A 12,507-nucleotide genomic window follows, 5' to 3' on the forward strand; every position below is an offset into this window, starting at 1 on the left:
TCACAAATTTTAGGGTTTTCAGGTTTGAGAATTTTTGCTGCTGTGCTTCACCAAGCTGCAACAGACATACTAGTTTCGATACTAAGAAACAGTCTTTTAACCATAAAATATAGTTTTCAACAGAATGTTAAACCAGATGTGAGATTAGTTTACACTTCAAAATACTCCTAAAAGAGATTGTAAATTGTATAAGATGTGATTCATCTATGTGAAAATATTCTTGGCAAGGCCATTTATGGACTTGAAAGAGAACAGCGGGTATCGATTCCTGATAGAGTTAGAAGTCATCTACAGAAACAGATAACTTTTCATTCATCTATTAGTTTGAATCTTCTGGACGGCCATTTGATGATTTGAAGTAACATGTAAGCTGTCTGGTTACTATCAGTTATAAGTGTGAGGGAGGTGATCTGCCAAATGGACATATAAAATCAAAAGTGGTTTGCCACACATCCTTTGCAAAAGAACAGGGACAAGTATGATATAGATGTTAAGAAAAGCCTGACTAGAAGGACTCAATCATTCTACTTGGTATGCAAAACATCAATTTGGAGAAAGCAAGTTCAGCTTTTTAGTGTTTTTTTTTTGTTACTATTAACTATTTTCTTATATAAATATATATATATATATATATATATATATATTTTGTTAGAATTTTCATATTGGTTAAAAATAAGACGATTTAACAGTATATAAATAGGTGCAAATTTTCCTTTACGAGTTAGTTTTGTCGAGTTGAGTTAGGATTAAAATTCACTGAAAAAACTTTTATAATTTTTCTTATTTGTATATCTTATGGAAGTCAATTACTCAGCATAAAAGTAGTTTATTTTTTCTTAATAATAGAACTGTGTGTGAGATTTTGGACAAAACTATATTTATCTCAACAAAATTTTGTGTATTTACATACAATTGAATGATTCCAAATTAAACCAATCCAGGTTTTATTGAACCGGTTTGATTTGGATTGCATTTTTCTTCTGAAAACTTCAAATCAGTCTAAACCAATGAAAATAGATTGTTCTGGATGTTTTTTTTTTCAAAATCTGATCTAACTCAAACACCTACAGCAGAAAGAATTGAATAACAGAGTATCTTTGGAAGAAGCATGTAGTAGTGAACTGTAGTTTTTTTCTTTCTAAAGACTCTAACATACACTGTAGCTTTTGGTATCTGGGTGAGTATATGCCATTTGTAGTTGCCAATAACACACTCAAGTTCAGACAAAGGGAAGACCCATCGTCCTTTTATGTTTTAAATATTGGACAATTGGTGTTAGTTCTCTGTAATGTAGCTGTGAATGATACAAGTTTGAATCCAATCATTGTTGTTTATAATTCGTCCAAATGCTGTTAGTTCGTTAAATATATATTCATCTTATCTCCTTTTGTGAATGTCATTTTACTTTCTGAAGAATCCTAATTGTACACCAAGTAATAAACAGAAAAATATAAAGCCGGCAACTGTTTGAATTGGTCAGTTTTGGCTATAAAATGGACGAATCACCAACCATAAAATTAGTCACCATTTCCAACTCCAGCTTTCTATTCTGGACCCTTTCAGTGTATCATGGGGTTTGCCAAAGTTTTAAGCTATTTCACCCTTCTCCTTTTCATAGGGTATACTTTGGTGAATGGATCCACCCCAAAGGTAAGGAGCATATTTCACTTGGACTTGATGTATGCATGCAATGCTGTCTACGTTAGTTGCATGCATGTACAGCCTCTTAGCTACAATAGTAGAAGGAATTTGAATTCTCTGTTAAGTTTGTCTGTACTGTTTCTTTATTGTGTCTTTGTAATACACTCATGGATAACAATTCTGATGTTTTAAAATATATTAAAAGAAATTTAATATACCACATCACTGTATTTTTAATGTTCAGTTGAGGACAATACTAAAAAATTCAAAAAAGAATCTGGACTTAGAGTAAAAGCTATAAACTACTTGTATGGAACTAAACTAACTTTTGGAGTTGTATTGATACAGCATCATATAGTTTACATGGGAGATCATTCACACCCTAATTCAGAATCCGTGATCAGAGCAAACCATGAGATACTAGCTTCAGTCACTGGAAGGCATGCCACTCATTTTGAGATAAAATCCATAGAATTGTTTATAGTTATAAGTGTTCTTCTAATTTTAATTTATTTGAAAAAGGAATAGTTTTGACCAAAATGGACTTCCTGTGTACATTCTTTCTACTTTTCAGCCTAAGTGAAGCAAAAGCAGCAACCATCCACCATTACAGTAAAAGCTTCCAAGGCTTCTCAGCTATGATTACACCTGAACAAGCCACTCAACTTGCAGGTATTATTTCCAGTGTTATATGCTTCTGTCTTCATCTTTTCACTATATTGGAGACAAGGAAATAATGAGGACTAATTCAATAATTTGAAAATGGCCTCTGGATTTAAAATATGTGGCTCCAATTTGGAGTTGTATTTGCTCAGGTTTCAGAGTGAAAAAACATATTCTATAAGGAATTCATCGACCATTTACTTGCTCAGGCTCTGAACAACGTTTTGAATTGTGTTTCAGAACATAAATCGGTAGTGTCAGTTTTTGAGAGCAAAATGAATAAACTCCACACCACACATTCTTGGGATTTTCTTGGATTGGATACTATCTACAGGAACCATCCTATACCACTGGACACTGCATCCGAAGTCATTGTTGGTGTCATTGACTCTGGTTAATATTTTCCTTTGCACTCTCTTTTTTCTGTCATTTGGATTAAAAACAAGTGACTCAACATTGGTTTTCAGGAATCTGGCCGGAATCGGAAAGCTTCACTGATTATGGATTAGGTCCCGTGCCCAAAAGATTCAAAGGAGAGTGTGTGACTGGTGATAACTTTACACTAGCCAATTGCAACAGGTAAGAACTCAAAATCCATCATTGACTGTTTTTGAGATTGATGTACAATATTGAAGTAAATAAATCAAGCAGTTGAAACTGTTAAAGTGTAATGTAAAATCATCACATTTTTCACCTAATAGTTTAAATTTTGGGACAGTGTTAATCTCTAACACGCTATTAGCATGTCTATGACAAAATATTAAGAAATGAACTTTAAGTCTAATTCAATCTTATAAAACCAACTTACAAAATACTGTAAACGGCTATCGATGAGAGACTTCTAACATCCTCACGTCGGGGGTATATACGAATGTCAATTTTACAAAACTAACTTGTAAATTGACCTTATTACTAGTTGTTGTAGGACTACATAAAGTGGTCTAGATTTCTACTTCTATCTTTGCCAACATAATTCTTCTAATAAGAAATACTAGATTTCAGCACAAACTAGATTCTCTTACATGAATGAATGTGTTCAAATTCATCATACATTCATGTTCCCTCACCGAATAGGCTAAACTTTTTCGATAGCTGGTTTATGGCAGAAACTTATGGTATGCAACTGATATATAAAGATTGTCATTTGCTATGTCATTCACCTGGAGTTTGGATTTTTCAGGAAAATTATAGGTGCTCGGTTCTATTCAAAAGGGTTTGAAGCAGAAAATGGCCCTCTAGATGGTGTTGTGAATAAGATATTTTTCCGGTCACCTCGAGATAATGATGGACATGGAACACACACAGCTTCCACAATAGCAGGGTCCATTGTTGCTAATGCCAGCTTATTTGGCATTGCCAAAGGAACAGCTAGAGGTGGTGCCCCAAGTGCTAGACTTTCCATCTACAAGGCCTGTTGGTTTGACTTTTGCAGTGATGCTGATATTCTTTCAGCAGTGGATGATGCTATTCATGATGGCGTTGACATATTATCTCTTTCTCTTGGTCCTAATCCTCCTCAGCCAATTTACTTTGAAGATGCAGTCAGTTTAGGAACATTCCATGCATTTCAAAAGGGTATTCTTGTTTCTGCTTCAGCTGGAAACTCAGTTTTTCCACGTACTGCATGCAATGTTGCTCCTTGGATCCTCACTGTTGCTGCTAGCTCCATAGACAGAGATTTCAGTTCAAACATCTACCTTGGCAACTCAAAGGTCTTAAAGGTGAAGTCATCAACAAACCCTTTTGAAATTTTAACACCAATATACGTGTAATGCATATATCAGTCTCGGTTACTAAATTAAGGTTTATAAACTCCATCAGGGTTCTTCTTTGAATCCAATAAAAATGGAGCACCAGTATGGTTTGGTATATGGAAGTGCTTCTGCAGCTGCTGGAGTTTCAGCAGTAAATGCAAGGTATTCTCTCTGTTATGTGGCTGATCACAAACTTTGCTGTTATAAAGTGACATGATTGAACTTTTAATCCTATTTCCTTGATTTCTCCATGTAACAGCTTCTGCAAGAACAATACTCTAAATCCTACCTTGATCAAGGGTAAAATTGTGATCTGTACAATCGAGAATTTCAGTGATAACAGACAAGAGAAGGCCATAGAAATAAGGAAAGGTGGAGGGGTTGGAATGATACTTATTGATCATAATGCCAAAGATGTTGGTTTTCAATTTGTCATCCCAAGCACTCTCATTGGTCAGGATGCTGTAGAAGAGCTTCAAGCATATATAAAGACTGATAAGTGAGTTTCAAAAGTTTGTCAAATAGAGCAATAAATCTATAATATCATTGTTAGTCACACTTCATTGTCAGAAGATTGATCCATAAAACATCGTCCGCTAATGCTTTATTATGTCAGGAATCCTACTGCTAGAATCTACCCAACAATAACTGTAGTTGGTACCAAACCAGCACCACAAATGGCAGCTTTTTCTTCTATGGGGCCAAATATTATAACACCAGACATTATTAAGGCAAGTTTACTTAGACTCATGTATATTTAGACTACTGCATGCACCAGATTCTTCCTAGTTAACCTTTTTGTTGACCCAGAAAGGATACAGAGGACATAGTGTTGAAGGTTTATTCTATAGCCATTTATGCTAACTAGTGTGCTCTAATTCAACTCTGCAGCCAGACATCACAGCACCTGGACTGAATATTTTGGCAGCATGGTCTCCAGTAGGAACTGATGCCACAGTTGAACAACGACCTGTCAACTACAACATCATTTCAGGAACATCAATGTCTTGTCCACACATAACTGCAGTTGCAGCAATTATTAAATCTCACCACCCATCTTGGGGTCCTGCAGCCATAATGTCTTCAATAATGACAACAGGTAAGTTTTCATGAGTGCAGATTTTCTATTGAATTTTTCGGTAGAGAATCCAAACTCGTTTTTCATGCTTCAAAACTTTGTGGCAACTACCAAAGTCATGAGAATAGGTGTTTGTTACTATGATCATCTTAAATTAATGCCGTTTTTTTCCTAATGTTACAGCAACAGTTACTGATAACACACACCATCTCATAAGACGAGAACCAAATGGAACTCAAACCACACCATTTGACTATGGATCCGGACATGTTAATCCAGTTGCATCACTGAATCCGGGATTAGTATATGAATTTAACTCCCAAGATGTTCTGAATTTTCTGTGCAGCAATGGAGCAAGCCCAGCACAACTTAAAAACCTCACTGGGGATCTTACTCAATGCCAAAAACCTCTTACAGCTTCCTACAACTTCAACTATCCTTCCATTGGAGTGTCCAACTTGAATGGAAGTTTATCAGTTTATCGTACAGTTACTTATTATGGTGGGGAGCCAACAGTATATTCTGCAAGTATTGAAAATCCATCTGGTGTGAAGGTTACTGTTACTCCAGCAGAATTGAAGTTCTACAAAACTGGGGAGAAGATAACTTTCAGGATTGATTTCTTCCCTTTCAAGAAAAGCAATGGAAACTTTGTGTTTGGCTCCTTGACATGGAATAATGGCAAACAAAGGGTTAGGAGTCCTATTGGTGTCAATGTACTCTCTACTTAATGTGGAGTGCTTCTTGGTCTGTGTCATTCTTGGGTTTACACCTAAGAAAATGCATTTATGATCATATCACTTCGATTTCTGCAATAAAAGAAAGGTTCAACTCAAACCAATATTTATGAACTTCTATTGCCTGTGATCATCAGTGCATATGCTCTCTAAGTCATGGTAAACATTGTATTACACATGTTAAGGACACTGTAACATTGTGTTTTTCCATGATGGTTAACAAAAAGCTTGTTTTTGGAAGCATACCAAATCATACAAGTAGTAAAATAGAAAGTTCAAGAAAAAATATTGGACCTACTCCTGTTTAATGGCTGGATTAACATCAAATTAAAGCAAAATTTCAAGTAAGATAATTGCTAGATAAATGCTCTAAATGTTGGTATATAAAGCATTTATCAATGGTTAACCTTTGTCCAAACCTGATTATGTTTTATGTAAACACACTGTGTTTATTGTGGTTAAACTTTGTGTAGTTTTTGTGATGTTAATGTAGGTCATTATACCTTTATCAATTATCATCAAGGGGGATCAAGATGCATATTACAAATAAAATTTATTGTTTCATTGTGTCACATATTTTAATAAATTGAGACTAAACTGTTAGTTTTTCATTTTTTAAATTTGGAATGAAGTAAAAGCTTTCTTATGTATTGTTGGTCTCACTCATCTCCACTAAATATGGAACTCTGACTTCTCACCCTTAAATTTCTTACAATTATCAAGTTTTATCTTGAAGAACTTCTTAGAGTTGAATCTTCTTAGGTTCCTTTTATTGACTTCATACGAACCCATTATCTGTGCTTTGAAGTCTTCTTAATTTGTTGCATTCTTTGAGATCACCTTTTCTTATTGCTTGAATCCTGAAAGTCCACATCAGTAAATTCAATTATTACTCAGCACATTTTACTTCTTACCAGCACCATAGCTTTTGTTTTAACATAAAAAGAAATTTGAAATGAAACATTTTGCATTGTAAACATACAATTTGTGTCGCCAACAACACACTTTCGAGTTTCAAACAAGATAGATTAATTGAAGTTTTAAATATTGGAAAATTTGTACAGTTGCAAATAACGTTGTTGTGAAAGATACAAATACGAGTCCAGCAAATAATGACCCATGTTGGTTATAATACAATGACCAAGTGATTAATTAAATCAATATACATTCATCTTATCCTATAGATGTCTTTTTTGCTTTGTTTAGAATCTCATGTGTTCACTAAGTTGTAAACAGAAACATATAAAGCCGGCAAATGATTTTTTTACATGAAATAACATATAAGTTTGTTCATTTTTGGTTATAAAACTGCCCTATAATCTACCATAAAAAGGGTCACTATTTCAACATCTATCTTTCTACTCTGAACCCTTAGGGAATATCATGGGGTTTGAAAAAATTTCAAGTTTTTTCATCCTTCTCTTCTTTGGGTATACTCTGGTGAATGGATCCACCCCAAAGGTAAGGAACACATTCACTTGAACTTGATGCATGTGTGTCTGTGTAATCTGCATGCAACTGCACCCTATGAGATAAGTTACTAGTAGCAACTACTTGCACAGATCAAAACTAATTTTTTGGATTTGAATTGTTGTAGCATTACATAGTTTACATGGGAGATCATTCACATCCTAATTCAGAATCTGTTATCAGAGAAAACCATGAGATACTAGCTTCTGTTACTGGAAGGCATGCCACACAATTTGAGATGAACTTCAAGGACTTAATTACAATTATCAGTGTTTTTCTTTTTGTTTTATTCAAAATGGAACAATATTCAGGCTAAAAAGGGTTTCCTGTGTAAATTCTTTACACTTTTCAGCCTCAGTGAAGCAAAGGGTGTTGCAGTCTACCATTACAGTAAAAGCTTTCAAGGCTTCTCGGCCATGATCACTCCAGAGCAAGCTAAACAACTTGCAGGTATTGCTTCCACTGTGTCAATTTTACAAGAAAACATTTTGAATATGACAGGGAGATTCCCAGTTAAAATAATCTTTGATTGTCATCTAAAGAACAGTTTTCTAAAACAATTTTGTTTCAGAATATAACTCAGTGGTATCCGTTTTTGAGAGCAAAATGAATAAACTTTACACAACACATTCTTGGGATTTTCTTGGATTGGAGACTGCCTACGAGAATCATGCAGCATTGGACATTGCATCAGATGTCATTGTTGGTGTCATTGACTCTGGTAAATAATTTTTTTGGTACTTTCTCTTTTTTCTTTCATTTAGATTACAAAGAGTGACTTAACATTGGTTTTCAGGAATCTGGCCAGAATCAGAAAGCTTTAATGATTATGGATTAGGTCCTGTGCCTGAAAAGTTTAAGGGAGAGTGTGTTACTGGTGATAACTTCACACTAGCCAATTGCAACAAGTAAGAACTCATTTTGGAATTCAAAACCTAATACAGTGGTAGGTACTGCATCCGATGTACATAATGAAGTTATGCAACACATGCCATCTGTTGAACATAATTTGGGTTCTGCATCATTTAATACTTTTTTGAATTGGGTTAACCACAAAGTGTAGAAGAGATAAAACACTATAAAATGAAAGATATTAGCATTTGTTGTAGCTAAGTGTGAGTTGGAGTTCTACATCGGGTATAAATGGTTGGGAATTCAAGTATGAGTCCAAGTCTCATATCGGTTAGAAACGAGAAAGTTAAGTACTTTGTAAGAAAGAAGACTCATTGTTAAAAAGTAAACTTCAACTTTACAAAACGATGTGTAAGGTGAAATTTGCATTCATCCACTTAAATACTGCAAATTGGTAGAACAATAAACTCAACAATCATCAAACTTTGTTAGGATAGGCCATAACTCATGGCTCTAATATATATGTTAAGAAGTAGACTTTAAGTCTAACTTAACCCTACAAAATCCCGGTAGTAGAAAGTGTCACAAGTCCTTCACTACCTATGTCATCTCACCTGGAGTTTGGATTTTCAGGAAAATTATTGGTGCACGGTACTATTCAAAGGGGTTTGAAGCAGAAAATGGTCCTCTAAAGAGCATTGCCAACAGGATATTTTTCCGGTCAGCCCGAGACAGCGGTGGACATGGAACACACACGGCTTCAACAATAGCAGGATCCATTGTTGGCAATGCCAGTTTACTTGGCATTGCCAAAGGAACTGCTAGAGGGGGTGCACCAAGTGCCAGACTTTCCATCTACAAGGTCTGTTGGTTGGGGTTCTGCAGTGATGCTGATATTCTTTCTGCCATGGATGATGCCATCCATGATGGAGTTGACATACTATCTCTCTCCCTTGGCCCTGGTCTTTCTCAGCCAATTTACTTTGAGGATGCTATCAGCATAGGATCATTCCATGCTTTCCAAAACGGAGTTTTTGTCTCTGCTGCAGCTGGAAACTCGTTTTTTCCAGGTACTGCTTGTAATGTTGCTCCTTGGATCATGACTGTTGCTGCTAGCACAATAGACAGGGAATTCAGTTCAATTATCTACCTTGGTAACTCAAAGATCTTAAAGGTTAAGTCAACAATAACAAACAATTTCTATAGTTAACATTAGTATACATCTAATGCATTCCAGTATCAGTTAATTTAATCAAGAAAGGTTTATCTGCCTTCAGGGTTCTTCTTTGAATCCAACAAGAATGAATCAATCGTATGATTTGATATATGGAAGTGCCGCTGCAGCTACTGGAGTTTCACCCATAAATGCAAGGTATCTTCTGCATTATTTCTCTAAGAACAAACAAATTTCAACATTGATAAATGTTTCAGATTCTACCTACGCAACTTCTTGGCGTCTACTCTACACTCTTTAAGCAAACTCAAACAAGTACTTTAGTGAGAGAATGAGACAGTATTTGTTGTGGATTTGAAACAAAAAAATATTTTTAATGGCAGACAAAACTGGTCTCATTAAACCAGGGTGACATGATTCAAATTTTTTAATACTATTCTTTGATTTCTTCGTACAGCTTCTGCAAGAACAATACTCTAGATCCTACCTTAATCAAAGGTAAGATTGTGATTTGCACAATTGAGGATTTCTTGAGTGATGACAGACGAGAGAAGGCCTTAACAATAAGGCAAGGTGGGGGTGTTGGAATGATACTTAATGACCACAATGCCAAAGATTTTGGTTTTCAATTTGCCATCCCAACCACTCTCATTGGTCAGGATGCCTTAGAAGAGCTTCAAGCCTATACATTGACAGAGAAGTGAGTCCTAAAAGTTTGCTACAAAGGAGAGAAAATATTTAGTAACAAGTTAGTCACACTAATTATCAAAATATTGATCATGAAACATTGTCTACTAATGTTTTACTATGTCAGGAATCCCAAAGCTAGAATCTACCCAACAATAACTGTAGTTGGTACCAAACCTGCACCAGAAGTGGCAATTTTTTCTTCCATGGGACCAAATATAATAACACCAGACATTATTAAGGCAAGTTTACAGATAGATTATGTTTAGAGCTACATGCACAACAAATTATTCTGAATCCAGATTCTTTGTTGAGTTTTTTGATAGTGTCCTCTGTTTAGCATTAAAAATACACTCACATTGGTACTTTAAAAAACTTTTTAATATATTTTAAGACTTCAAAATCAGTGTACATATGTGAATTTTGAAATCACAGTAGAGGAACAACACTTAAAACCCAACAGAGAATCCAAATTTGATTATTCTGGTCTAATTGACACAAAGGGATATAGTGTTGAAGGTTGATATATACTTGGTCCCATAATTATATATGATGCTAAATAGTGTGTTTTCATGAAATTATGAAGCCTGACATCACAGCACCTGGAGTGAATATTTTAGCAGCATGGTCTCCGGTTGGAACTTTAGCCACAGTTGAAGAACGAGCCCTCAACTATAACATCCTTTCAGGAACATCAATGTCTTGCCCCCATATAACTGCAGTTGCAGCAAATATAAAATCTCACCATCCACACTGGGGTCCTGCAGCCATAAAGTCTGCAATAATGACAACAGGTAAGGTATTCTTCGTTCATGCTAAAAAATTCCTTGTCAAGAACAAGAGTGGATGTTTGTAATTGTGATTATTACGATGGTTCACCGAAGAGATACAACATCAATTAGACATGAGCCTAACTCATATATAAGGGATTAACACTACTTCTGACCCAAAATCTTAAGACAATGAATTTGTGGGTTTTCATCTTTATATAATGCTCAACTTTCTTACTTTTACTCGATATGGAACTTAAACTTACACTTGCATTCCTAACACATTCTAACCGATGCCTTTGTTTTAATGTTACAGCCACAGTTATGGATAACACACATCACCTCATAGGAAGAGATCCAAAGGGTACTCCAACCACACCATTTGACTATGGATCCGGACATGTTATCCCAGTTGCATCACTAAATCCGGGATTAGTATATGAATTTAACTCCCAAGATGTTCTGAACTTTCTGTGCAGCAATGGAGCAAGTTCAGCACAACTCAGAAACCTCACTGGGAATCTTACTCAATGCCAAAAACCTCTTACAGCTTCCTACAACTTCAATTATCCTTCGATTGGAGTGTCCAACTTGAATGGAAGTTTATCAGTTTATCGTACAGTTACTTATTATGGTGGGGAGCCAACAGTGTATTATGCAAGTGTTGAAAACCCATCTGGTGTGAAGGTTACTGTTACTCCAGCAGAATTGAAGTTCTGGAAAATTGGGGAGAAAAAAAGTTTCAGAATTGATTTCTTCCCTTTGAGGAATAGCAATGGAAAGTTTGTGTTTGGTGCTTTGGTATGGAACAATGGCACACAAAGGGTGAGGAGTCCTATTGCTCTCAACGTGCTATCTACTTAATGTTCATTGCTTCTTGGCTTTGTATCAATATAAGGTTTTCATCAAAAGAAAATGCATTCAAATGTTCTATCTTTTATCGCAGTATCAGTTCTGTATCTGCACATAACTTCATCTTAATTTTAACTAAATTATAAAATTTACCCCATTATTAAAAAAAATCATTTTTATCATTATTAAAATATTATATTTACATATATTAATATTAAGAGTCTTAATTTAAGACGATATATATGTAGAGGCACGTTAGCATTAAGGTTTTTCGAGAAAAAATAAATAAATAATGGGTTTGCACGAGTAATGCACTGGGTTAATTTATAGTTGGGCTTATGTCAAACAAAAAAAGAAGGAAGTTACTTTTTCCACCCCCCAAGACTACTTCCTAATTCTCTACGAGGGTGTTTAAAATATCTAAAACACCCATGCTTGAATTGTGAAACTCATAAACATAATCCAGAATGTATTTTCAAATCAAAAACTATATTTCAAATTATGTATTTCGTAAGTATATTTCTAATTACATAACTTGGAATGCATGTCAAATCCAAAAATCTACTCTTAATTATGTGATACGAAATAAACTTCTAGATGGTAATCCAAAAATGCTTTTCTAAATATTTTAAGAGTTAAATATATTTTCAGTCTCTTAACTTCTAGTGAAAATTAGAATTAGTTTCTCTTCAAATTTCTAACCTAATTTAGTATCTCAACTTTAGAAATTTATGGATTTAATTCTTGTAACTAATTTTTTTTAAGTTTATTTGATATTTTAAATATGTTTCATAATACCATTTAGGTGGTTTACATTGTTTGACACATT

The 12,507-nt window shown here is 34.8% G+C and overlaps 2 protein-coding genes across 2 annotated transcripts; both read left to right on the plus strand.

Annotated features, from left to right (window-relative positions):
* The first annotated feature begins 1,535 nt into the window (after positions 1-1,535).
* Positions 1,536-5,987, plus strand: LOC114169167 (subtilisin-like protease SBT5.3). Its single transcript, XM_028054208.1, has 11 exons — positions 1,536-1,650; positions 1,990-2,081; positions 2,216-2,313; positions 2,545-2,697; positions 2,772-2,883; positions 3,485-4,025; positions 4,126-4,220; positions 4,318-4,557; positions 4,675-4,789; positions 4,950-5,157; positions 5,320-5,987. The coding sequence occupies exons 1-11, from the start codon at positions 1,570-1,572 to the stop codon at positions 5,865-5,867; spliced, it is 2,283 nt and encodes a 760-aa protein (XP_027910009.1). The 5' UTR covers positions 1,536-1,569; the 3' UTR covers positions 5,868-5,987.
* A 1,269-nt stretch (positions 5,988-7,256) lies between these two features.
* Positions 7,257-11,690, plus strand: LOC114169166 (subtilisin-like protease SBT5.3). Its single transcript, XM_028054207.1, has 11 exons — positions 7,257-7,334; positions 7,471-7,562; positions 7,696-7,793; positions 7,915-8,064; positions 8,140-8,251; positions 8,829-9,369; positions 9,473-9,567; positions 9,827-10,069; positions 10,184-10,298; positions 10,643-10,850; positions 11,143-11,690. Exons 1-11 carry the CDS (start codon positions 7,257-7,259, stop codon positions 11,688-11,690), a joined length of 2,280 nt encoding a protein of 759 aa, XP_027910008.1.
* The last annotated feature ends 817 nt before the right edge of the window (positions 11,691-12,507 follow it).

This window comes from Vigna unguiculata, chromosome 11, assembly GCF_004118075.2.
Source record: "Vigna unguiculata cultivar IT97K-499-35 chromosome 11, ASM411807v1, whole genome shotgun sequence".
In the NCBI taxonomy this organism is placed as follows: Eukaryota; Viridiplantae; Streptophyta; class Magnoliopsida; order Fabales; family Fabaceae; genus Vigna; species Vigna unguiculata.

Excerpts from the sequence above, each read along its gene's own strand:
- LOC114169167 (XM_028054208.1), top strand. The coding sequence starts at position 1,570 with ATGGGGTTTGCCAAAGTTTTAAGCTATTTCACCCTTCTCCTTTTCATA. Across the intron at positions 2,698-2,771 it reads TGTTGGTGTCATTGACTCTG|GAATCTGGCCGGAATCGGAA; the intron begins GTTAATATTTTC and ends ATTGGTTTTCAG. Across the intron at positions 5,158-5,319 it reads GTCTTCAATAATGACAACAG|CAACAGTTACTGATAACACA; the intron begins GTAAGTTTTCAT and ends CTAATGTTACAG.
- LOC114169166 (XM_028054207.1), top strand. The coding sequence starts at position 7,257 with ATGGGGTTTGAAAAAATTTCAAGTTTTTTCATCCTTCTCTTCTTTGGG. Across the intron at positions 7,335-7,470 it reads TGAATGGATCCACCCCAAAG|CATTACATAGTTTACATGGG; the intron begins GTAAGGAACACA and ends GAATTGTTGTAG. Across the intron at positions 10,851-11,142 it reads GTCTGCAATAATGACAACAG|CCACAGTTATGGATAACACA; the intron begins GTAAGGTATTCT and ends TTAATGTTACAG.